This window comes from Peromyscus leucopus, chromosome 2 (genome assembly GCF_004664715.2).
Source record: "Peromyscus leucopus breed LL Stock chromosome 2, UCI_PerLeu_2.1, whole genome shotgun sequence".
In the NCBI taxonomy this organism is placed as follows: domain Eukaryota; kingdom Metazoa; phylum Chordata; class Mammalia; order Rodentia; family Cricetidae; genus Peromyscus; species Peromyscus leucopus.
In genome coordinates, this window is record NC_051064.1 from 99,232,403 (window position 1) to 99,259,571 (window position 27,169).

The following is a 27,169-nucleotide window of genomic DNA, read 5'->3' on the forward strand; positions in this document are numbered from 1 at the left end:
CCTCATCACTGGGATTTACACATTGTTTATGACACCACAGAGACTTTCATCCCTTCAGAAATATTGGACCATCCCATCATTTTTTATTCCTCCAGAGTATAGAAGAATTGGTTTAGCAAGTGGTATTAAGAATTTTCATGTAATAGAATATTTTTTAATTGTTGAAAGAATATATGAGTGAGGAATGAAGTCATTGTAGCACATTCAAGTCAGCTATTTTGCCCTAAGATGAAACTAAGAATAGTGATGACTATGTGTCCCACATAGTAAAGATAAATTGGTCATTTCTTGGGCTCCATCCAATTTTTGAAACAGTGTCTTTCACTGACCTGGAACTCGCCAAGTAGACTAAGATGGTCTGGCCAGTAAGGCATAGGAATCTTCTTGTCTCTGCTTCTCAGTGCACTAGAATGGGAGTGCATGCAACCATAACAGGATATTTTACATGAATTCTAGAGATCAAACTCAGGTCCTTGAGTTTGCATTACTATCAATTTACTGAATGAGCTTCCTTCACAACCAACCTCTTTTCTTTCTTGATGCAAATTATATATATTGTTGTTTCTATATTTATTTATATGTATGTTACCCAAATTTCTACTACTGTGATAAAATATTATAACTAAAGCTAACTTATATATAGGAGAGTTTATTTTGACTGACAGAGTCTATAACTGCACATGAAGGATGGCAGTGGGAAGCAGGAGCAGGAAGCTGAGAAATCACATCTAAACTGCAAACACAAAGCAAAAGAAAACTGGAAGTAGATCAAGGGTAGAAACCTTAAAAGCCCATCCCTAGTGACATACTTCCTCCAGTAAGGTTCTATTTCCTAAAGATACCCTGGCTTCTCAAGCAGCCTCACCTCCTAGGACTAAGTGTTTAAATTCTACATCCTATAAAGTACATTTCTCATTTACTCCTCTTCATTTGGTCTTTGGTCCTTATAGCCTTGTGGCTATGTTATGATGCAAAATTCATTTAGTCTAACATTAAAAGTCCCCACAGTCTTTAATAGTCTCAACACTGTTCAAAAGTCCAAAGCCTCTTCTAAGAATCAAGGCAATCTTTTAACTGTAACCTACTGTAAAACTAAAACACAGATTTGTATCATTCTAGCATATAGTAGCAGAGAATATACATTTCTATTCATGAAGGAAAGATGGACATACAGTGAGGAAATACTGAAACAAAGCAAGAGTGAAACCCAACAGGTTAAATACAAAATTCTGTAAGTCCGTGGCTAATATCTGGAAATTTAGTTTCATGGGACTAAGATGGCTCCTGATGTGAGAGCCAAAAGCGTGTCTCTCTGCATCATGAATCTCTCTCTATGACTGGTTACACTCCCTGTACGAAGCCTCCTTTGCTGGTGTCTTATGAGTCTGGCATCTGGAATACCTTGTGGGTTCTACTGTATCCCAGCCCTCACGTCCAAAATTTCCTGCAACATCCTTTCATAGCCTTCTAATGAGGACTCTACTGTTAGTTTTTACCTTTTCTCAGTAGCTGTCTGAGATGCCATAAAAAGAATCATCAAGTTCTTCATTCTTTTATTGCCATAACTCCAAAGCATGAGGATGAACTGACAAGTACAGCTGCCTGGTTGTGATGGACCTTTGGCTTTTTGGATCACATTTGTATTAGCCTTTGTTTTCCAGAAGCAGGAGACTTGCCTCCTTGTGACTTTTCTTTTTGCAAGTTGGAAGCTTATCTAAAGTCTTATTTTCAGGGAAAGTTTCCAATTGTTTCAGTGAACAGCAATAGGCCTCTCCCCTTAATGGCAGTAATTTCTTTAACAATGACAGCCTGTTGTCCACCAGAGGTTTGGGGAAGGCAATATTAAGTTTTTAGTACTCCTTTTCTTTCCAAGCTGTATATTTTTAATTTCATTCTGCACAACTTGCTCTTTTTAATCATAGCATAGACCCAAGAATAAAGAGTGGTAACCATACCACAGACTCAATTGAAATTTTTATGCCAAAAAAAATTACTCTTATTGGGAGAGCAGTGAAAGAGATACCATGATAGAGGGAGACATCATGGGAATAAGGAGAAACCTGGTGCTAGGGAAGTTCCCATGAATCCCCAAGGATGACCCTAGCTTAGACTACTAGCAACAGCGGAAAGGGTACCTGAACAGGGTTACACCCGTAATCAGATTGGTGAATATCCTGTCAGCATAGAGTCTTTCTACAGCAACCAATGGAAGCTGAGGCAGAGATCCACAGCCAAACAACAGGCCAAGCTCCAGTAGTCCAATGGAATAGAGAGAAGAAGGATTCTTTGAGCATGATCATCCACATCACAATGAGGAAACCTACAGAAACAATCAAACCAAGCTAGTGGGAACTTATGAAATTTAGACCAACACCTATGAATCCTCCATGGAACTGGACTAGGCCCTCTGCATAGTGAGAGAGTTGCATAGTTTGATCTTCTTAAGGGGCTCCCTGTATGGTAGGATCAGAATCCAACTCTGGTGCATAAACAGGCTTTTAGGAGCCCACTACCTATGATGGGACACCTCTCACAGCCATGAGGCAAGGGTAGTGGCTTTGACCTTCCTCTACTAAATGTACCTTCCCATGGGAGGCTTTATCTTCTTGTAGGAGGGAAATGGGATGGGTTGGGAGGAGGAAGCTGGGGAGGCAGGAGGAGGCAAGAAGGGGGTCTTTGATTGGTATGTAAAATGAATAAAAAATTTTCTTAATAAAAAAAAAGAAATTACTCCATTACTCTTTATCAGAGTCTCAGGCAAGTTCTTAGGGCAAGAGCAGAAGAGACTATCAGATTCTTGGTCAATTTATCACATGAGTGATTTGCAATCAGTTGCAAATCAAGATCTTACTTCCTTACTTCTGAAACCTCATGATCCAGGCCTATACTACTGTCTTTCAGGATCCTACTAGAATAACCCATTAATGTCTGCTTATAGCAATGAATCACTTCTCTATTCCAATGTTGTGAAGTGTTCCACATTTCTCTAAAATAAATAATATAAAGCCTAACATGTTAAGTATCTTTGTAGTAACCCCATTTCTTTGTGTCAATCTCTGTATTAGTTATTCTTCTATGACTAGATAAAATTTCATGACCAAAAGCAATTTCTTGAAGGAAGAGCTTGTTTTGTAGTTCCAAGAAGAGACTCCATTAATGTGGGGAAGCCATGGTTACAGATGGCAAGAGGAGAAAACTGAAAATTCACACCTCAACTGCACACAGGAAGCAGAGAGAAAACTGAAAATGGGGCAAGGCTATGAATTTTCATAGCTGACATAAGTGACATACTTCTTCCATGAAGGCTACATCTCCTAAAGGTTCCATAACCTCCACAGACAGTGCCAAGGACCTGCACCAAGTGTTCAGATACCTAAGCCTATGGGAAACATTTTTATTCAAATTTCTACAACATGCATCTTGGGTTGCAACTTAAAATGCATGTCTAGCTGAGTATTTAAGTTTTAAAAAAGTTTGAGTGCTTTTGAGGATTAGATTTGACTTCTGTAGCAGAGGCTCCAGAATATCATTAGACTTACATGATAGATATTGCACTCATGATCTATTGCAATATTCACAGGAGTCAAGATGTAGCACCAACCAGAGGACTGATGGACCGTGAATAGATAAAGCATGGCATGCACAAGCTAGAGAGGATATTCTGTCATGAAGAAAAGTTTTGATAACTACTCTAGCATAAATGAGCTTTCAGGACAAGATACTAAATTAAGTAAACAATTACAAAATTACAGAAATTGTTCTATCAAATGCAAATGATTTATCTGGAATAGTAAATTTTTTACATACCAAAAGTTAAATGAGGAATGGGAACTTGAGTGTATTTATAAATATTAATTTTCAGTTTCAGATGAAAATTTCTTGACAATTATATCCACAAAAATGTTAATATTATACTATAGGCCTATATTGCGAGGTTTCAGAAGTAAGTGAAGTTTTGATTTTCAACTGAGTTGTTGGCCACTATGTGATACTTTGACCAAGAATCTGGTGGCCTTTGCTCTTGCCATAAGAACTTGCCTGAGGCTATGATTAAAAGTAATGGAGTAATTTCTTTGGCACCAAAATTTCAATTAAGTCTGTGGTATGGACTTAATAGTTATTGGTTTATACACTTAAAAATTGCTATGAAGGTCCATAATTGGTGGAACACACAATTGATCCTAATACTTGAGAGTCTAAAGCAGGAGTAATAGAAGCTTGAGGTTATCTGGCTATAAGGGAATACCCTACGGCAAACACAAAACATGGCTATCATGATAATTTTTGTTATATGCATATGCCCATTTAAGTATTTGTGGACTCTTGTACACTGATAGACATTTATTTCTCTCAAACTACACCTGTAATAGGCTTATTATTCCAATTCCTTTAACTTGTCACAAAGTTAAACTGGGAGAGAAGATCAACACTTCCTAGAGTGACTCCCAATGAGGACAACATTTGTATCTACAGGAAAGGAAGAGTGGAACGAAGCAGGGAGCCATCTTTTCAGATCTTGTCCCAGGATAAAGTTTCATGTCTATTTGCATTTTCCTGGCCAGAACTTAGTCACATGCTCACATTTACTACAAAGGAATCTAGGAAATTAAGATTTTAAGTTTTTAGCTGGGCATCAGTGGAATCTCTATTAATAAAAAATGGGTAAACTACATGGGGAGAGCAAGCAGTTTCAATTGCTTAAAATGAAACCTGCTTATTCTTAGTAGTTGATGAGGAAACTGAGCCTGGAAGAATGAAAGTGGCTTCAGCAGCAAATAATGTTCACGAACAGCTTGCCCTGTGCCTTCTACTCTGAGACATCTCCTTAAGAAATCACAGCCAACAGACGTTCAGTAGTTTGAAAGGCTGTGTCCTCCTTATAAACTCATTTCTTGAAATATAATTACCAATTGAGTGGTATTAGGAGATACAGGACAAGCCAGTGAGATGATTCGCTGGTAAAAGGACTTCCTGGCAACCTGACCACCTGAGTTCAATGCCAGCATCCAGAGGGCACAAAAGGAGAAATGACGCCTACAAGCTCTATTATGGACTTCACTCTTGGACTAATAGAAAACTAGAAGTTTTTGAACTCTTTTTTCCTTTTTTCAAATTTATTTTACAATACAATTCAGTTCTACATATCAGCCACGGATTCCCTTGTTCTCCCCCCTCCTTCCCTCCTCCCTTCCCCCCAGCCCACCCCCATTCCCACCTCCTCCAGGGCAAAGCCTCCCCCTAGGACTGAGATCAACTTGGTAGACTCAATCCAGGCAGGTCCAGTGCCCTCCTCCCAGGGAGAGCCAAGCGACCCTGCATAAGCCCCAGGTTTCAAACAGCCAACTCATGCAATGAGCACAGGACCCAGTCCTACTGCCTAGATGCCTCCCAAACAGATCAAGTCAATCAACTGTCTCACCCATTCAGAGGGCCTGATCCAGTTGGGGGCCCCTCAGCCATTGGTTCATAGTTCATGTGTTTCCATTCATTTGGCTATTTGTCCCTGTGCTTTATCCAACCTTGGTCTCAACAATTCTCGCTCATATAAACCCTCCTCTTTCTCGCTAATTGGGCTCCCGGAGCTTCACCCGGGGCCTAGTCATGGATCTCTGCATCCAGATCCCTCAGTCTTTGGATGGGGTTTCTAGCACAACAATTAGGGTGTTTGGCCATCCCATCACCAGAGTAGGTCAGTTCAGGCTGTCTCTCGACCATTGCCAGCAGTCTATTGTGGGGGTATCTTTGTGGATTTCTGTGGGCCTCTTTAGCACTCTGCTTCTTCCTATTCTCATGTGGTCTCCATTTACCATGGTCTCCTATTCCTTGTTCTTCCTCTCTGTGCTTGATCCAGCTGGGATCTCCCACTCCCCCGAGCTCTCTTTCCCTCGATACCACCTTATGCCTGTCAGAATGGCTAAGATCAAAAACAATGAAGACACCTTATGCTGGAGAGAATGTGGAGTTAGGGGAACTCTCCTCCACTGCTGGTGGGAATGCAAGCTTGTACAACCACTTTGGAAATCAATATGGCACTTTCTTAGAAAATTGGGAATCAATCTACCCCAAGATCCAGCTATACCACTCTTGGGCATATACCCAAGGAATGCTCAATCATACCACAAGAGCACTTGTTCAGCTATGTTCATATCAGCATTGTTTGTAATAGCCAGAACATGGAAACAACCTAGATGCCCTTCAACTGAAGAATGGATAAATAAAATGTGGTACATATACACAATGGAATACTACTCAGCAGAGAAAAACAATGACATCTTGAGGTTTGCAGGCAAATGGATGGATCTAGAAAAAATCATCCTGAGTGAAGTAACCCAGACTCAGAAGGACAAACATGGTATGTACTCACTCATAGGAGGATACTAGAAGTAGAACAAGGATGACTGGACTGCTACTCACATCACCAGGGAGGCTACCTGGAAAACAGGACCCCAAGAAAGACACGGGGATCGCCCAATGACAGAGAAATGGCTGAGATCTACATGAACACCCTGGACATGAGTGGGGGTAATGAAGGGAGAAGTTTTTAAACTTTCATTTTTAGAAGCAGGAACCATAATGGATCCCTTCCTTTTATGACAACAGAAAACTCAAGCTTTGCAAACTATGAGACAAGATTAGATTAATCATTGAACTCTCCTGATGTCTTGATTGTAGGTTTCCCATGCTGCCAAACACAGAAAACTAAACTTGAATTTTTTGTTTTGTTTTGTTTTTCCTCTTTCTACTTTTATTCATTTTCGAATCCCTCTTTCATCCCTCCACCTTATCCCCCTACCTCCCCCCGACACCCCTTATCACCTCCTCCAACAGGGTAAGTTTTCCCATGGGGGACAGGTAAGACTGGCACATTCAGTTAAGGAAAGACCAAGCCCCTCCCCAGATTTTCAGTGGTTAGCAAAGTGTCCAACCATTGACCATAGAGAATGGGATCCAGAAAGCTGACTCATATACCAGGGACAGATCCTGATCACACTGCCCGTGTCACAGCTCCAGAGAAGCTAGGAAACAAGGAGGATCCTAAGAGAGATGTACAGATCACCCTGGTAAGGGAAAAGAGAGGAGATCCAGATGAGTAAACTGGGGATAACATGCAGGAGGTAGGGGGAAAATAGAGATTAGGGGATGGGGGATGAGAACATGAGGGAATGGAATGGTAGAGCTGGAGGAGGGACGGATTGAGAGAACAATGAAAGAGATATCTTGATAGAGGGAGGCATTATGGGATAAGGGATAAACGTGGTACTAGGGTAATTCCCAAGAATATAGAAGGATTACCCCAGATTAGACTACCAAAGTATGTTTTTTATAAACCTCTTGGTGAAGGGAACTTATTTGAGAAGCCCAACTTGGTAGTACTATGCGATTAGCCAGGCTGATCACAGCTAATCAGTTCAGGGTAGATGGAAAGCTATGTTATTTTGTAAGAACAAGGAAAATTACACAGTTGACAGTTTTTCAAAGCAGTCCTTTGAAGAGTTGAGGAACATGGTATTCCTTTATAAGAAGAACACTGGATGAAATGTAAGAAGATAACTTTGTGGAGATAACTTTTCTGTCTTCAGGAAAGACACTAAACTTTTAAACTAACAGAGCCCCTGTTTTCTGGCAGAAAAAGTGCAGGCTGAGATTGACAGAGTGATTGGCCATGGGAGGCAGCCAGGCACAGCTGACCGAGAGTCCATGCCCTACACCAATGCTGTCATCCATGAGGTGCAGAGGATGGGCGACATCTCCCCCTTGAATGTTCCCAGGGAAGTAACAGCAGATAGCACACTTGCTGGATTCCACCTGCCGAAGGTAACTTTGCACTCTCAGTTTCCAATGCTCCAGTCCATCCTAGGCATCATCTGAGGAATCTAAACATAAAAAGTAACATGTATTTCTGCCCTAAGAAATCATTTAAATTGAGAGAGAAAGTTATTGTTCCCAGAAAAAAATAGCTTTCCTGCAATTTGTCTAAGTGATGTTTATGTATATAGAGGGGAATAGAGAAAGGAAGATTCCTTGGTGGAATCTGCTTTGATTTCAGCAAATAAAGTAAAACATGGATTTATTAGCTAAAGGGCATCCTAGCACCTTCCAATTTTAATTTGGCCTCACAAGAGTCAGTAGTTCTTTGTCATATCTGTGCTCATATGTGATTTCCAAATCTTGCTTACTCTCCACAGTTGAGGTGTTTCTATCTCACAAAGAAAACCAGTCCAAAGAGAAACATTAATTATAAGGAAGGGAGAGGTAAACGGGGGTGTGTGTCAAGTAATCATGTGCTGAGGATGCTTATAATGTCCAAATGTCCTAACTCTATTTTTGTAGCTACAGATCCCCACTTCAAACATTAGGACGTAGAGATTCTCAGATTCACTTTACCTAGGAACTCTCCCTACAATATAGAGCCTCAGAAGAGCTGGGATCTAGAACTACTCTGGTTATTTGGCAAGGACTTGCTACATTAGACATCGAAAGATGTTTCTTATACTTTTCCTCACGGACCCCTCTTGCATTGCCTCTGATCACAGAGGAAATGCACAACCCAGCTTAGGATCTACTAGGAATTCTGCAGAGTATACTCCTGATCAGTTCACACTCCTTCTATTCAAGGCACAGTCTTTTCCATTATTTCTGTTTACTCTATACTGAACAAAGGTCAGATATTTCTTGGCACTGAGAAAATAAATTTCTGAGGCTTCAGTGCAGCATGGCAGCAAGGAGGTGACTCAGCAAATCAGTCCTCATGATGATGGCCAGGAAAAGAAAGAAATCCTAGAGGAGGTTAATTCTCCATCTGATTTATTCCATTCAGTTCTTCAGCATGGACTATGGTGCCACATAGTCAGGAAAAGTCTACTGCCATTAGTTAACAATCTCTAGAAATGTCCTCACAGCTATTATCAGTGGTGTTCTTTTGTAATTGTAATAGTAATTGTCTTGACAATTATCAAATACAAGAGTCCAGAATCAGGATTAAATACCAGAGGTAGCCTCCATGGATCTGTAATACTTTGTATTAGATACTCAGAACATGTTGTTCTGCAGGAAAGTCTTCAGAGCTGGGACAAGAACAATCTACTCTGGAAACACAGATACAATCCATTCATTTAATCCCAGAGCCCAGACACAGGTCTTCTCATCACATCTTCAAAAAATGATTGACAATGTCAACTCTAACAGCAACTCTAGACACTGATGATCTAGCCGGATAACATGCAAGGGAGACAGTGGCTTTGACCTCACAGGAACCTAGTTCCAGAAGTGGCCTCATCTCTGCCTATTGTGTGACTCTAAGAAAATTGTTAATCTCTCATAGCATTAATTTCTATAGCTGTACAATGCAAGTGGAAGCCCAAAACAGTTCATGTGCAGTCCTCACAGGAAGAGGTCAAACATGCAGAGCTTTCCATTCCACATAGCAGTTATACATTCCATTGCTTACACAGCTGAAGATTTTCTGTCCTTAAAACATCCAGAAAAAAAATAAGAATGTCTGTGCCAGTCTATAAATAATGAGAATGCACAGGGGAAACCCCTTGGTTCTTTCTATAGGTAGATAGGCTGGAGTGGGGGAACAGAGTATGGGAGGCAACAACAGAAGTTCTAAAGAAAAAGATGCTAGTGCTGAGAATAAAAAGTGTTTGACTTCACTTATACAATATTTGAGGAGGACGATTGCTCATGACAAAGGAAATACAGGGAATTGGAACGAATGGAAAACTGTCATATTTGAGAAAATAAATACCAGCCCATGGCAGAATAGGCAATGAGGCAAACTCATCCTAGAGAATTAAATAGCACCTCTTAATACTAAGACTGATGGAAACATACTGCAGTGTAGTAATGAAAATGATGAGGTGAGAGTATGGTGTGGTTAAGTTGCAATCATGGCATAGTTGGCATTGTCAACTGTGGAGGAGGAGATATGGATCAAAGAGAGCACTAAGGTGAAAAGTAGTAATTGACATTACAAAATCAAAAAGAGATTGATTGAATGGATCAGCTCACTGATGGGTATTGGTGGAATTTATTAAGGCAACTCACGTAGTTAAAATGAGGTTTATTTTGTGGGTAACTTAAAAGTAAAGGGATAGGTTACAGGGTCCAGGAAAGGTGTAGTACAGTCCAGCAGTGTTATCTGGAGAACACTGCTTGATCTGTCTCCAGCATCCAAGATCCAGGAACCAAGAGAGCCAGCACATCAGGATCTCAGGTCTTACAGGCTCCTCTCTCGACCTTACCTAGTAGGCATGACAGTTACCAGAATCCTCAATGGGGGTAATACTTCCAGGGCAAAGCTGGAACAGCTACCCACTACACATGGGTAGGATGAGTCAGTGAGCCTTTAGATGCACTCTGGGAAGTCCAAGCACCATGAAAGGGAGCCTGATGTACTGGGCTTGCTTACTCCTCTTCCCTGATCTGTTCCTAACCATGCTGAGAGACTGGGTTCACAGGCCTCCACACTTAGGTCTAAGAATAGAAAAGCAGTGATGGAAGACTCATCATTTCTTTTGCATGCCTTCCATGTTCTTCACTGTAGGAAGGAGATGGGTGGATGGTTGTTCACCCCATGTCCAATCATCTTCCCAGGGATGGTCACATGTTGCCTCTCAAGGCAAATGTTTGTCCCTTTCCACAGATCAGAATTTTGTAATAAAGAGCAGACTAATAGCACTGTAATATCCTAAGGACATAATCCATTATTGATCTTTACTAAGGACAGGATTTTTCGAGGAGCTGAGGGTGTAAAGAGTAATGGGAGCTTGGGAACCCTCATCCCTTGTCTGGGTCTGTTCCATACATTAAGCCTTGACTCTTTGCTGTCTTCCTTAGGGGACCATGGTTCTGACCAATTTGACTGCTCTGCACAGGGACCCCAAAGAGTGGGCCACTCCAGACACATTTAATCCAGAGCACTTTTTGGAAAATGGACAGTTTAAGAAGAGAGAATCTTTTCTGCCATTCTCAATGGGTGAGTGGTAAGGGGGTTGAAAGAGGTCAGAATTCTAATTCATCCCTTTCCTCCACTTCTCACTAGTACCTCCACTTTAATTTGAATATCTCCATATGGCCTCAATCAGTGCATCCCCAAGGTGATTTTTTTTTTTTTTTTTTTTTTGAGCCCAGTGATCTCTGGACCTGGCACTCTTCAGATCACCCCTACCTCTCAAGCTCTCCTTGCCTCTGATGGAAACTGTGGTGCCATAAGGGCTTGTGATGATGTGGTATCATCACATTTAAAATGTCCTCATATCCATACAGCTATAAAATAAAAACAGGAACACACAGAAACTCACGGATGTTTTGCTACTGAGGATTGCATTGCATTCTCTTAATTAGAGGGTTTATTAGTACACAAATTATCTCAAACAATCACAAAATTGATGTAGTTGTTAGTAATCCAGTAGCAACAAGGCATTAATGTCTATTTAATGTGATAAGCAAACTCCAATTAAAAGGAGAGCTTCTTATTATTCAAGACCATTTGCCCAAAGAATTGGCAGAACAGGTCAGGCTTAAATTTTCATTCCTATTTCAGTTCTTTCTCTATTATATATGCATGGCAACTGACCACCCCAGTTATAGACCCTTCCACTTTAGGATTCCCTGAGTCCATGGTCTATGTATTAGTTAGAATCTTTCTGTATAACAAATATCCAAAACTGTATTATTTCCAAAGAGTATATTATCCTCAGCTGTTTCCAGGTAAAATCAGTGACTTAGCTAATATTGATTAACCTGCCATACACATTATTCTGGTCATTCAAATGGTGTTGCTAAATATCCGAAGAGACAGAGCAGGAGCACACAATTGTGGTAAAATTCAGGCTGGAAACTGCCAACCTATGACTTCTGATGACCTATAAAAATCATTAAACCATTCCAGTTCAAGGAGAGGAAAGTCATACAGACTTTGAAATAGTTGTGAAGTCCCAGTGAATATCACAAGAAACCAAGGCGAGAGAACAATTGGATGATTTGATGTCAGCATTTCTTTCTGGTGGAGGTGCATGAAATTCAGTTACCTGGAGATGCCCAATGAGGACAAGAAGAGGGAACACCTGAATAACTCCCTGGGTTTAAAAAGCAGCAGTCTGTATTTTCTACCACAGTCCTGTCTTTGGCATATAGCTGTTTTCCTTCATCTTTCCTAGAACTTTCTATAGACAACATTCCTGGAACTGTTATACTAGGCAGCTTCTCTTCTCTTGGAAAAAGTTAGCATCTATATAATTATTATTTGTATGTTATCACAAAAGATAGATAACAAATTTATAATTTCACATGTTCCCCTATTTAGGCATCCATGTTAAGATCAATAAATTGATATATTAATATTAATTAATATAATGATATTGAAACAAATATTATATAATATAAAAAAGAGGGTTTTTTTCTGAATTTGCAACTGGTGCTATGGAACACAATGGCAAGGTGACTGAAGATCTTTGGTGATAGCCTAGGTCAACCCTCATATTTCACACAATAGGTCATTTTCTCCTTTTTTGAAATGGAAAGAGTCAAAATAACCTTTAGACCAGGCTATTTTTGCCACCTTTCCCTCACTGAAACAATATCTGAATGAACAACTTCTTAGGAGGAAGATATGTTTGTTAGCAATATGTGGCTGAAGAATGCAGCCATCTCATGGTGAGCAAGAAGCAAGGGAAAGATGCTGTGAGATTGCAGATACCCCATCAGGGCATGGTGCAAATGACCTCTGTTAGGTACATGCCTACTTAATTTTCCACCACATCCCAATGGTGCCACAGTTGACAACCAAACCTGTAGATGAAGTCCTTGTTAACAATGAAAATAACTAAACTACATACATTCAAGTTTCAAAACCTGGGTGAATATTGTCATATCATTCTAGTCCCCCAGATCAGTGTTTATAGTCTACAGGAGAGACCATATATGAGCTCTGACAGTGCATCCTTGAGATGCGTTCTTAACTGATATTATGATAAACATGTACTCCCCAGGGTGGATGTTGGGAGAAAATTTTTATCTTAAGAATTTGTCCAGAATTCCAATCTTCATCAGTTATTGAAATTTTCTGTCTTAGTTTGCTGTCTGTTTCTGTGATAAAAACCATGAACAAATGTAACTTAAGGAGGAAATAATTTATTTAGCTTGTACTTCCTGATCATAGTCTGAAGAAAATCAAGAGAGGAACCTGGAGACAGAAAGTGAAGAGCAGGATGTGGAGGGGATAGGCTTATGTGCTTGTTTCTATGACTTAATCAGCCTGCTTTGTTAAAACCCATTACTATGTGCTTAAGGGTGGAACTTCCCACAGTGAACTGGGCCCTTAGTAGAAAGAAATAACTAAAGAGAGAGGGTAGGAAAAGGAAAAATAGAAAATTTTTTTTCTTCTCAAGCATGAGTTCTGATACCAACATTGGTCAGGATTATCTTTGGACAGACTCTTCCAACAGTATATATTAATATTACTAGTTTTATTTACACAGTCACAGGTATATATTGACACAATGGCCTCTAGCAAGTTGGAGAGGAAGAGAAGTGGGTAACTAGTGGCTTCCCATTCCAAAAAAAAAAACCTGAAAGCCTGGAGATAAGAAGGACCGGTGCTGCAGTCTGTGCCTGAGTAACCAAAAGTCTCTGCAGAGGTGGAGAGAGCTGGAATGTGATGGTCATGAGCAGACACAGCAACACAGTCACAGGGGTTCAGGAAGAGTCAGGCCTGCCAAGTGGCAAGTGCCAGCCAACTGGATGCCATAAGCTCAGCTCAGGAGAGATTTTTCTTCTAACTTCAGTGACCCACATGCCAATCATTTCTGAAATGACCTCACAGACAGACCTTGATTTTCTAGTCATCTCTCAGTCAAGATGGTCACTGACTTGGTTACTGTTCTTTGTTGTGAAGACACTTCATGAGCAAGGTGACTCTTATAAAATAAAGCATTAAATTGGGATCCTGCTTACAGTTTCAGAGGATTAGTTCATGATTATTATGGCAAAAAGTAGACAGGCACGGCACTGGAGCAGTATCTGGGAGTTTTACATTCTGATTTATAGGCAGAAAGACAGAGAGACATAGAAAGACAGAGAGACAGACATTAACAGATAGAGATAGATACACAGTGAGAGTAACAGAGAGAGAGAGAATGAGCATAGTGTGGTTATTGAAATCTCAAACCCCTTTCCAGTGACATACCTCCTTCCACTCCTTCCACAAGGCAACATCTCCTAATTCTTCTCAAAAACGTTTCACTGCCTTGTGAATAAACATTCAAATTTATGACCTTATTGGGGACATTCTCAATCCAACCATTACAGTAATCAAGATAACCTATCATATAGGCCAAGCTTTTAATTATATGCTCCACGTTGCACAACTAATTCACACTCCTCCAGCCTTGCACAGAGGGAGAGAAGAGACTGTTTCACATAATTACTGTCTTATTAGGGTTTCTATTGCTGTGAAGAGACACCATGATCAAACCAACTATTATAAGGCAAAACATTTAATTGTGGTGGATCACCTACATTTCAGGGGTTTAGTCCATTGTTGCTATGGTGGGAAGCAAGGCAGCATGCAAACGGACATGGTGATACAGAAGATGAGGGTTCTTACATCTTGACCTACAGACAACCTGAAGTGATGTGTGGAGCCACAGGTTTTTCTGTGTCCTGCCCGATCCTGAGGACCCCCAGCCACTTCTAAAATAATCACTCAGAGGCTTATATTAATTACAACTGTATTGCCTATGACAGGTTTTCTGCTAGCTAGCACTTTCATCTTAAATTAACCCATTCCTATTAATCTATATGTTGCCATGTGGCCATGGCATTACCAGTTTGCTGGCATCCTGTTGCCCCTTTCGTGTTGGGCTAGGTCTCTCTCGACTCTGCACTTCTCCCTGCATCTCTGCTTGGATTTCTTGCCTGGCTGTAAGCTTTCTGACCATAGACCAAAACAGCTTTATTTATAATCCAGTGGGAGCCACACATATTCACAGCATACAGAAAGACATCCTGCAATGGGTCTGAGATACTGGGGATAGCCTCTAAGCCCGCCTCCACAGTGACACACTTTCTCCAGTAGGGCCATACCACCTACTACAACAAGACCACACTTCTCAGTAGTGCAACTCTCTATGAGCTTATGGAGGCCAATTGCATTCAAACTACCACAATTGCCACATTAGGAAGGCTGTGGTTCATGACAAGGAGTGGTTTAATGACAGTAACAGAGGGGACTGCAGACAGGTCAGGTCATTAGCCCTGAATCCTAACTCTGCATATAATGGTGTATAGATTCTTACAGAAGAATCTTGGAAACTTGAGTTGTTAGCCATGTTATAAATAACAGACAACAGGAAGAGCATGAGGAGAACAGAAATGAGTGAAACAACATGGTGAAAAACACAGGTGTTATATAACACAGTGACATCATCATCATCATCATATCATCATCATCATCATAACACATTTATGTTTACTATGCACCTTTTCAGGATTGTTTTCATTTTATTTTCTCAACAAACTGTGTTAGGCAGGTAACAAAGTGGAAACAGGCATACATCAGAAAATTCTACAGTGTTTAATGTCTTTGAAGTCCAATGCAGCTTCCTAAACATTAGCCTGCAGAAAATGAAGCATACTATCATTCCTGCTACCATGTCCTTGTTAGAAGCACCAATAAGACATCCAAAATATATCCAAATTTTAATCTTAGTTTTGTCTGAATGCTGTTCTAAGCATTTTGTTATAGTCTTTATAAATTTGTTTTTCTTGATGTTTTTAAAACTTTGTTCAGTCAAAAATGTATTTTTTTAAGTACTTAGTGGCAGAGGAGACATCTAACTCCATAAAACACTTGCCTTGGGAAGTATATAAGTAATGTGATCCCCAAGTCACATAAAATTTTGGAACATGGTGCCATGTGCTTATAATCCTAGTAGTTGAATGCAGTGTCCCTTGTGCCTCGATAGCCAGACCTACTTGACAAGTTGTAAGGCAGTTAAGAACTTATTTAAAATAGATGAGGGTTATAGCATTTGAGGATGAACACCCATGGTTGTCCTCTGGCATCCACACACATATGCCAACAAGTGTACACATAATGAGCAGACATATGAATAAACATATCAGCAGAAACATGGTTTAGGGACTGGAAATCTGCAGTACTGTTGGAATACATGGTGAGGACATTCAAATGGTGAGGAAGAGAACAGTGGCATGCTAGGGATGTCCCTAGATCATCAACAATCACCCATGTCAACACAGATATCCCATGGAGAGACTGAGGACTTGACAGGCACAGAAATGGATGTAGACACAAATACATATGTCTATACACACACTTAGATAAATACACCTTGTGCATGTGTGTATGGTGTGAGATGACCCAGAACAATGACTTCCAGAGTTGTGAGAATGTCTCTTGCCAATGTTTTATTTTAAATATAATATTATTCAATAAATAGAACCAGGATACTTGGGATGATGGCAATTTCTTGGGTTGGCAAAATGAAAACACAAATCTGAGATATATAGCTATGCAAAAGAACAGGAAATAACAGCTTGTATTAGGTTCTAATGGCCAAATCATGAAGATGTTAGACATAATCAACTGGACACATAGTTCAGGATCAGCTTGGCATTTACAGTAGGAAGTTGGGTGCACCTGTACCTTGATGCTCCAAAGTCAGCTGAGGAAGTGACTCATCTTCTGTTCTTGTCCTGCAGGAAAGAGATCTTGCCTGGGAGAACAATTGGCCAAGTCTGAGCTATTCATTTTCTTCACTGCTCTCATGCAAAAATTTACCTTCAAGCCGCCCATCAATGAGAAGCTGAGCCTGAAGTTCAGAATGAGCCTCACCCTTTCCCCAGTAAGCTACCGCATCTGTGCTGTCCCCAGACTGTGATGCTGGAGAAGGAAAAAGGAAAGAGTACAGGGAGGAATGGTGTGTGCCCTGATGCTGCTGGACCTTGCTCACATGAGATGAGAGCAATGTCAAAGAATGAAGGTGATTCAAGAAATATTGAAGGAATTGGACTAAAAATATGAATCAAATTACTGGACTGTTGCCCCCTAATTTGGTGGAGGGCAAATCATTTATGAGCTCAATGGCATGTCTTTTCATTTAAAAGTTGCAAGACAAGGAGAATGATGATTCCTCCCTTCAACTGAATGCACTGAAAATGAATAGCTGAATAAAAAATGCTAAATGCATCATAATTTTCATCTCAAGAGGTGTGCCTTCAGTTTGCCTCCTTCCTCCTTTCCTAGACATGCATTTGTTTTGGGCCCATTGAAATGTTGTTTAAAGTGGTGCAAAGAAAAAATAAGGATCAGAGCTGAGCTTCTTGCTACATCCATAGGAAGAGGCCATGAAGACTCTTGCAAATGACAGATGTGTCCCTAACATGTAGCTCTATCTCCAAGTGGTCCTGAAAACCAGCAGAGCAAGGATATTTCCCTAGGCATAAGCAGACAAAGCAAGTGGGGTCAGATCAGTTTCCTTTTATAAGTAATAGTTTGTCCTTGACCTTGAATCTCAGGCTAGGTAACACCCAAACACACATAAGCAACCCTGGAATCAGGCTTGGAGGGCATATGGTAATTGAAGGGCTCTAGTAGACTCTATTATGGCAAACATGACTCATGAGACTACAATATTAAAATTTTTCATGAACAAATTCAGAATAAATCAGCAAGAACTTTAGATCACACATTTGAAAAACTTGAAAGTTTCCTCTAACACTAAAAAGTAAGGGAAAATGGAGAACCAAATTAAACCAGGACAGCCCTATGTGAATAACTATTATAAGGAATCCATAGCCAAGTTGTGGTTCACAACTTTAATCTCAGTTTAAAGGGAGGCACACACTTTTAATGGCAACACTTAGTAGACAGAGGCAGGCACATAAGAATTACAGTGATTTAAATTTATAAGCCACTTGCAAAAGGCAGGCCGAAATTCAAAGTGAATGTCCTTCATGTCTAAAAATAGATATACTTAAACATTGAATTTACATATAAAAAGAAAGGGGAATATGTGTACATTTATCCATACATACTGACAAATATTTAGTTTCAAACTTTCAAAATAACTTTAATTGAAAGATAATTCTTTTTGTTTTTTTGTTTGTTTGTTTGTTTGTTTGTTTGTTTGTTTTTCGAGACAGGGTTTCTCTGTTTAGCTTTGTGCCTTTCCTGGAACTCACTCTGTAGCCCAGGCTGGCCACAAACTCACGGAGATCTGCCTGGCTCTGCCTCCCAAGTCCTGGGATCAAAGGCATGTGCCACCACCACGCGGCGAAAGGTAATTCTTGCCAAAACCATTTTGTCCCAGGAAATTTATAACCTGCCAAAAAAGGAACACTCAACCCCCTAGAATTAGGATGGGACATTTGCTTTCATCTTTCCGGGATAATAAAAGCTCAACTAAGGGGTCCAGAGACCACTTCACAAGTGAAACATCTGAAAAGAAAAGAAAGGTGTGTGGGGGGGGGCAAATTATCAAGAGAACATGTCCCAAGATAAAAGAGTATTGGCCAAATGGTACCTCCCCCCTCCAATGGACCCCCCAGAAATCTTGTCATATGAGACTGACCAAAATTTGAAGTGAAAAATACTTAATCATAAGACTGCCAAGTACAACCAAGCAGGACTTTGTGGAAAACTTGGATGAAATAGCTTCATTGTTGTAAATAGTTTTACTGTGTTAGAGTTGAAATATATATATAAAAAAATATATATTATATATATATTGGGAAAATGTTTTAGGATATTTGATCACACTGTGAACCCTGAGATTGAGTTATTTACTGGAAAAAGGTGTTTGTAGTTGTGGTGTGGCTCAGCCCTAGCACACACCTTTAATCCAAGAGCTTTCTATTTATTATAAACAGGATTAAATAAAAGCAAATTTCCACAGGTCAAGAGGTGGAGCAAGCAACTAGGAGACAGGAAATAACCAGAGAGAGTAAGAGGGAGTCAGGAAGATGGATAGAGATATGCACAGGAAGTAGCAGAGAGGGACATTCAGTTTGGAGTCTTTTTGGTTTGAGATGGCATAGAAGAAATGTGCTCTTTCTGGGATATCAGCTGAGGAGGAAGCAGCTGGATGCTGTGGGATGTTCTGTATGGCAAATGTGTTAATAAATAAAACACTGATTGGCCAATAGCCAAACAGGAAGTATAGGCGGGACTAACAGAGAGGAGAATTGAGGGAACAGGAAGGGAAAGAGGAGACTGCCTGTAGCTGCCACCAGGACAAGGAAAATGTAAGGTACCAGTAAGCCATGAGCCATGTGGCAAAGTATAGATTAATAGAAATGGGCTGAATATAAGAGTAAGAGATAGACAATGATAGGCCAGAACTAATGGCCAAGCAGTTTAAATAATATAAGCATCTGTTTGTTTATTTTATAAGTGGGCTAAGGGACTGCCAGGGCTTGGCGGGACACAGAGAGAAAACTCTCCAGCTACAGATGGGTGCTTTCTCTGCCTCTCTAAGCTAACAGGTTTTTATCCCAGCATCTGATTCCTAAGTTTTATTGATAGAATAATAGAGACTTAGTTTAAAAACAATACACAAGATTGAATGTTTTATGCAGCTTTGGTTCCCTTCCCCTGTATATTGATTGGATATTTTGAAGTACAAGACACTGACAGCTATAATGAGAGGGGAAAAGGAAGGCAGGGAGCTTCAAGAGAGACACATGGTCAGATTTCATTCATGGCAGTACATGGCAGTTTGCACCAGTATCTGGGCTGGACTTTGACCAGCCCACACGGCTCTTTCTTATTTGGCCTTCTTTCAGTTCTAGGGTCATCTCAAAACTCTGATTACCACAACAAGTCAAAGAGGACTATCACCCTCGTAGTGCTGATGCCTACCTCTTTATGGTGTCCAGGTACTGGAATTACATCCTTTCCTTCATCTGGTGTGTCCAATATGTTTGGGAACCTTGTTACCTTGATAAGATTGTAATATGTCCATATGCCCTTACAGTCTCAGATCACTCTCAGAAATGTATAGCCTGGCATTCTTTCTAAAACCAGCATTGTTATTCATTATTCTGTGCTTTTTCCATCATACTGGAGAAATGGTACCATAATGTGTCCACCCAGGTACACAATCATCCTCAAAACTGAGCCAAAATCTGCTTGTGAAAAGCAATCTCTCAAGGTAAAGTACTGTTTTACATGGTATGGAGTAACTTAGAGAGGCTCAGCTTGACCTGAACACATGAAACACAGTTTTGTTTTGTTTTTTAACAAACCCCAAAAATACCAATATCTCACTCTGGGTCCTGAAGGCATGAGGTCTCGGGGCCAAATACAATGTTACTATAAAGACCTAGAAACTTTGAGAGTGGTTAACTGTGACACCTAATGGAAATTTCAACCTATAAAGCTTGTCTCTCCCTTTCTCTTAAAGTTCACTGGAAATCCTATAAAAGATAAGGCTCCTTCCCCTTGAAGAATTATACTTTTATACCAGAGTTCTGTTCATGAAATTTGTAAGGAACATTTTATTTACTTTTGCTGATTTATTGTCTATTCCCTCTTCATTTCTTCCTGGCATCTGTACAGTAAGGCATATGATGATAAAGAAGGGTATTTTCCAAATGGAATCTCGGGATGTGAATCTTCTATCTTTCTCTTCTAAAGAAAAATAGACACAGGTATGATGCAGCAAAAATTAAAAACAAGTTAAGGAGCTTTTAGGTCTTAGAACAGAGACAGAGAAGGGCACATGCAATGCCCTCAGTCTAAAAAAATGTATCTGGTTGGATAGCTGGACTACAAGGACCATTGTGTGGTTCAGGATATGACAGAACTGAGGTGAGGTCTATCCTGGTAACTAAATATCCAATATTGCTTCCTCTGATAGGAAACATTTCAGTCACAACAGAAAACTCAAGAGCTCTACTCCTAGAGTCAATCCTTTGTCCCCTTGAGTCCCCTAATTCTGATTATCCAAATTTTGTGTGGAAAACCATGGGGAAAATTGAGGAATACTAGGAGAAAACACCAGGGATACCTGCATGGATTTTGTGATTTCATGAAGATGTTTAAATCTGTAAGCTTCTATTTCCTTCCTCTAAAGTAGAGGTGTGAGAACAGAAATCTCACCATCTGATGGAATGAATAAGATTCAGAAGTGTGAAATGTTGCACAGGACTCAATAACAAATTAAACAAAGGTGATTTATTCCTATTATGCCAGTCTCATAAGAAACTATGTATATACAGCTCAGATTCAGAGGGTACCAATAGGCCACAGACAATGTACACAGGTTGATGAACCAACAAATTTCTTGGAGTCACTTACAAGAGCATGTATGATTCAAGGGCAGCATTCACCAAAAAGTTCCCTGCTGATTCTCAGGCAGCTGAACAAATGAACAGTCTCCTCACCATCCCACCACATAGCAACTGTCTACCACCCATGTAACCTCTGCAAGGGGCTTTACCAACTTCATGAACATTTCCTATCTCACTATGAGACAATGTCAATAGTTTACATGCATCAAAGATATCAAGCAGGTGACCACAGCTGTTCTGTTTTGGCAATGCAGTGGCCTTATCATCCTGGAGGGAAATGCTAAACAACTTCACAACCTCCCTCCAAATACCTAGGGTTACTTTTGTGTGTGTGTGTGTGAGAGAGAGAAAGAGATCCTTGAGAGAGCTCACCAGATTTGTGATCATTTTATTACAATATAATAAAATTTGTAATCATTTCATACATTGGTTTTTGATATTCCTTCTTACCACTCAATTGATCATGGTAACTTACAATTTAATTAGTGCACAATTGCGTGATTCCCTATGGTAGTTCTCCTAACCCCAGTTGTCAAATTGGCTGTTTTTCAGGTGTAACCCACATACAATGCTTTTATTTTGCTGTCAGTCCTGCTATTACTACAGGGCACCTGGGGTTCTGTCCCCTTCAGGCCCTATTAATCTTTCAAGAGTTGCCCTGTTGAGATGGCCTTGTAGTGTAGATAGTCGTGCATGCCTGGGCTCACATTCTTAAAACAAAATGAAGGGCAGTATAGTGCATTCTGGAGAGAGACACCTCTGCCACTACTACTGCACTTGCAAATTGAAATCTGATTTATAATAAAGCTTGCCATTCTGAAGAGTCTACACAATACGTGGAACCATTTTACCTAATGAACGAGATTCATGTCCCTGATCAAAAAAGATAGGAGGAGAACCTGGAGAGATGGCTCAACCTAGAAAGATACTCAGAAGGTTAGAGCATCTGTTCTTGGTGACAACCCTGTTTGGGCGGTTGCTCACCTCAACCCATGGGACCCTGGCATCCCTATACCCAAAGATCTCCAATGTTCTGGTGGAAGATCCACCTCAACTACCCTCCCCTATCTCTTTCCCTAAACCCACCCATTAAAAGCCTGCCAAGCACAGCTTTTCTGGTGGAAGATTTACCTCAACTATCCTCACTCATCTCTTCCCACAAACCGCCCCTTGAAAGCCTGTCAACCATAGCTCCTTCTAAAACCTGTGCTTTCAAAGCCTGACAAACATGGCTCCTCTCCCAGAGAGGCTCAAGACCACTCCCACAGGATATATAAGCTGCATCCCAGAAAAGAGACACTTGGTTCTTCTGGTCTCTCCTACCTCTATCCTGTCTGAGGGGTCAGGGAATCACCCAGGAACATTTTATCCATTAAACTGGGCCTTTTCCTGATTTGTTTACATTTGGATTACTGTGTCTGCAGAGAGACCTTCAGGGTGCAAAAACTTATCCAACCTGGGTTCAATTCCCAAGATCCACATGGAAGCTCACAACTGTTCATAACTCTGGTTTCAGCAGACCCATCACCCTCCTCCAAACTCAGAGGGCATCAGGCATACATATGGTACACAGACATACATGCCAATAAAACACTCATATACGTAAAGAAAACCATATCTAAAAATATTTTTAAAGACAAAGAGATGTAAAGGATGTGAGATGGTCTCCACAGGCAAAGAAATCCAAAGCAAAAAATGTGGCTAAATTGTTACGTGGTTCTCATTTAGGCGCAATTAGAAAACACATCTTCATACTGAACTGCATCCTATATTAACTCATCCTAGGATGTTGTAGCAGTCATTACATAAAGGGGTCAATAGGTAGAAAATTACAAAAAGGAAATGGGAGCCCTGATTAAACCTCCCTTAAGAGTGTTGTTGATGGCAGGATGATCAGAGAAGTGTAAGGTTCAAGAATGAGATCTTGTTCAAAGAGGATCTCTCAATCTCACTAATTTCCATATACAAGTACAAGATGCTCCTTTTTTTTCATTCCATTAAGTTTGGGTATGTGGCAGTATCCAAAAATATAGTAACTCTGCAAATGGTTTCTCCCTGCCCTTTTTTATTGAAAATAGATTCTTTTGGCATTCAATATATTTTGATATCAGTTTCTACCAGCATCTACTCTCAGTTTCTCCCAGCCTCCTGTGCCATCTGTATTCACTCCTTTTCTGTCTCTCATGCTTCTAAGAGATACCAATCAAACATAATGAAATGAAATATATCATAAAACCAAAACCTCCACATTGAGGATGAGCAAAGCAAACAAAAATAAGAAAAACAGCCCCAAGTGTAGGAACAAGAATCAGAAACCAATTCCTTCACAGACTCAGGGGTCCCATTTAAATAGTAAACTAAAAAATGTATACACAGAGAACCTGGTGAAGACCCAAACAGACACTGTGCTTGCTGCTTCAGTTTCTATGAGTTTTTACAAGCTTAGCTCAGTTGATTTAGAGTGTCTTCTTCTGATGTCTCCCATCCCTTCTGTCTCCCCACTTATCCTGCCTCCTCATCCATGGGGTTGCCTGAGCTCTGAGGAGAGGTGTTTGAAATGAAGACATCTCATTTAGATATGAGTCTTCCAGTGTTTCTCTCTGTGTGTAATATCTGTCTGTTGTAGAATATTATTTTAAGATATGTTACATTTGTTTATGCTGTGGAACATTTGTTTAATGATGCAAAGATGTGTTGCCTTTCTTTATGTGCATTTAACTCTTTGAATCCGTGTTACTTTGCCTGTCTAAAACACCTGATGGTCTAATAAAGACCTGAATGGCCAATAGTGAGGAAGGAGAAAGGACAGGTAGAGCTGGCAGGCAGAGAGAAGAAATAGAAGAAGAAATATGAGATAGAAGAAGGAGCCAGAGAAAGACTCAAGGGGCCAGGCAGATTGCCACACAGTTAGCCAGGGAGTCAAAATAAAAGTAAGAAAAGGAAACAGCCTAGAGGTAAAAGATAGATGGGATATTTTAAGTTAAGAAAATCTAACAGCCGGGCGGTGGTGGTGCACGCCTTTAATCCCAGCACTCGGGAGGCAGAGCCAGGCGGATCTCTGTGAGTTCGAGGCCAGCCTGGGCTACCAAGTGAGTTCCAGGAAAGGCGCAAAGCTACACAAGAGAAACCCTGTCTCGAAAAAAAAAAAAAAGAAAAAAAAAGAAAATCTAACAAGATAGAAGCCAAGGTAAGGCCTGGCATTTATAATGGAAAATAAACCTCCATGTGTGATTGATTTGGGAGCTGGGTGGTGGACCCCCTAAAGAGCAAAACAACCAACATCTGGCTGTTGGTTTCTATATTTGTTCCCATCTGCTACAGAAGGAAGCTTCTCTGATGATGGCTGAATAAGGCATGAATCTCTGAGATCTATGATTATAGTAGAATATCATTAAGAGTCATTTTATTGTTACCTTTTTTAAGACCAGTATTGCTTGATTTTATCCTAAGTGTCTGGGCTCTCTAGACTCTGGTTCTTGGTTAGACAGGCAAGGTGAGGTATGAGTTTCATCTTATAGAGTGGCCTTAGGTCAAATCAGACATCAGTTAGTTATTCCCCCAAGGTTTATGCCATCATTGCCCTAGCATATTCTGAAGTCAAATCGCTTTGTAGATCAAAGGTTTTGTGGTTGGGTTTGTTTGGTGTTTCCTTTTCTCTTTTGGTAGCTTGCAGAGAACCTTTCCCTGTAATTGGCACTAGAACATGGGAGTGAATGTTCTGTACAGGCACCAGCTCTGCCTCTCCATATTCAATGAGTTGTGTGGGTGTTGTCCTCAATATGGCCTTTGTGTCAGTTTGTGGAGAGAAACCTGTTCTCTTGACAATAGCCTAAGTTGCTTGGGGATTTCCATGAGACACTTGAGCCAACAAACTCAATTGGATGAAACTCAGTCCTGGCACTGGAACCTTCCTTTGCTGATAAGAGATGGCCAGTAGAGGTTCTGTCTCCTTCATTATTTGGAGAATTCAGTAGGACCACCTTCTTATTTTACAGGAAGTTTCCACTGCACTGGGTTTCTATACCTCCCCTCCAATGGCCTTCAATTCTAGCTGTCTCTCTTGCCCATTTCCTCCATCAATGTTGTCTTCCCGCCCTCTTGTCAACTGATCCTCCTATTCTTGTCCTTCCACCCTCCTCTGCTGCAACCCACCCATAAAATCTGTTTTATTTTCTCCTCCCAGGGAGATTCATGTATTTCCCCCCAATCCCTTTCACTATACCTAACCTCTCTGGGTCTATGGATTGTACCTTGATTATCATTTCTAAATGGCTAATATCCAGATGTAAGTGAATACATACTGTCTTTATCTTTCTGGGTTTGGATTCCATCACTCAGCATGGTTTTTTTCTAGTTCCATCCACTTGCCTGCAAATTTCATGATTCCATATTTTTAATGAGTTGAGTAATACTCCATTGTGTACATGTCCCTAGTCTTCTTTGTCCAATCTTCAGTTGAGGGTTATCTAGGTTGTTTCCTAGATAATATCTGGCTATTGTGAATAAAACAGCAATGAACATAATTGAGGAAGTGTCCATATGATAGGATGAAATATCCTTTGCTTATATAAGCAAGAGTAGTGTAGCTGGCTCTGGAGGAAGATCAATCCCCGTTTTTCTGAGGAACCACTGTACTAATGTCCATAGTGAATGTACACATTTGCACTCCTCCCAGCAATGGTGAAGTATTTTTCTTGTTCTACAACCTTGCCAGAATGAGCTGCCATTTGTATTATTGAGCTTAGCTATTCTGACAGATATAAGAAGAAATCTCAAAATAGTTCTGATTTTCATTTCCCTGATGGCTAACAATGCTGACCATTTCTTTAGGTCTTTCTCAGCCATTTGAATTTCCTCTTTTGAGACTTCTCTGTTTAGATATGTACTCCATTTTTTAAATTGGGTTATTTGGTTTTTTGATATCAAGCTTCTTGAGTTATTTATGTATCTTGGATAGTAGCCCTCTTTCAGATGGGAGTTGGTAAAAATCTCTTCCCTTTCTGTAGGATGCAACTGATAGTTTCTTATTTGGTAAAGTTATATTGCTTTTCTAACACTCATGTATGCTCATGTGGAAGCCAAATAGTAGGAATCATTTCTTCTTCTTGGTAAGGGTGGATGCATCTGGACTTTGAAGCCAAGAATCATGATACTATATTCAAATTTATTATTACTTGTCAATAAGATATTATTGATATATCAGATATCAGTTGTGAATATGAGAAGTTGCAGAGCCTTCTAATTTCAGAATATATTCTAGTCTTGTTGAAATTCGGCAAAGAGATTACAAACACTCAAATAAATTGGCATTACTGCTCTGAACTTTAGAACGATGCCCAAACAAGATTTTAAAAAACACATACAGCTTTAAACACTTTTCCTCACCTTCATAACTGCACAGCACAGTTCATGGGGAGGGATCATTTCAGAAAGTTCCCAGTGGTGGCTTTTCTCTGTTATGTCACAGGTGCTGCAGCCTCACAAATCTGGTCACCCACACACCACACCACACAATCTCTCTCCTCTGAAAAGGTTACCAGCACTGGGGAAAGCTTGTTTACAAACCAGGAGTCTGCTGGGATGTAAATCACAATTCCCAGAGCCACACAAAGGCTTCAGAGAAACAAATTTCTGAAAAAAACAACCATTCTTGGCAAGCCCTTTTAAACCACACTGGGGGAAGTGCTGGGAACACAATGCCTGGCACCTAGGGGTGGGGCAGAAGTACCTGCAGGTAGGAAGGACTTGGGAAAAAGGGCAAAGCAGAGAGCACCAGCATAAAGGTTAGGAGGGAGGTGCCTGGAAGAGATTGGGTAAAAGTGCAGAGAAGCAGAGGGCTCTGTGGAAG

At 40.3% G+C, this 27,169-nt stretch overlaps 1 protein-coding gene across 2 annotated transcripts in view; it reads left to right on the plus strand.

Moving 5' to 3' along the window:
• The window catches only part of LOC114689366 (cytochrome P450 2J3-like), a 32,116-nt gene extending 14,889 nt beyond the window's left edge, over nt 1–17,227 (plus strand). Inside the window, exons 6-8 of one of the 2 annotated variants that reach the window (XM_037202722.1) lie at nt 7,628–7,815; nt 10,843–10,981; nt 16,729–17,227. In XM_037202722.1, the coding sequence (XP_037058617.1) occupies nt 7,628–7,815; nt 10,843–10,981; nt 16,729–16,907 (506 nt within the window). In that variant the 3' untranslated portion in view covers nt 16,908–17,227. The remainder of the gene's footprint in view (nt 1–7,627; nt 7,816–10,842; nt 10,982–16,728) is intronic. The other variant, XM_037202721.1, reaches the window with a different exon arrangement.
• The last annotated feature ends 9,942 nt before the right edge of the window (nt 17,228–27,169 follow it).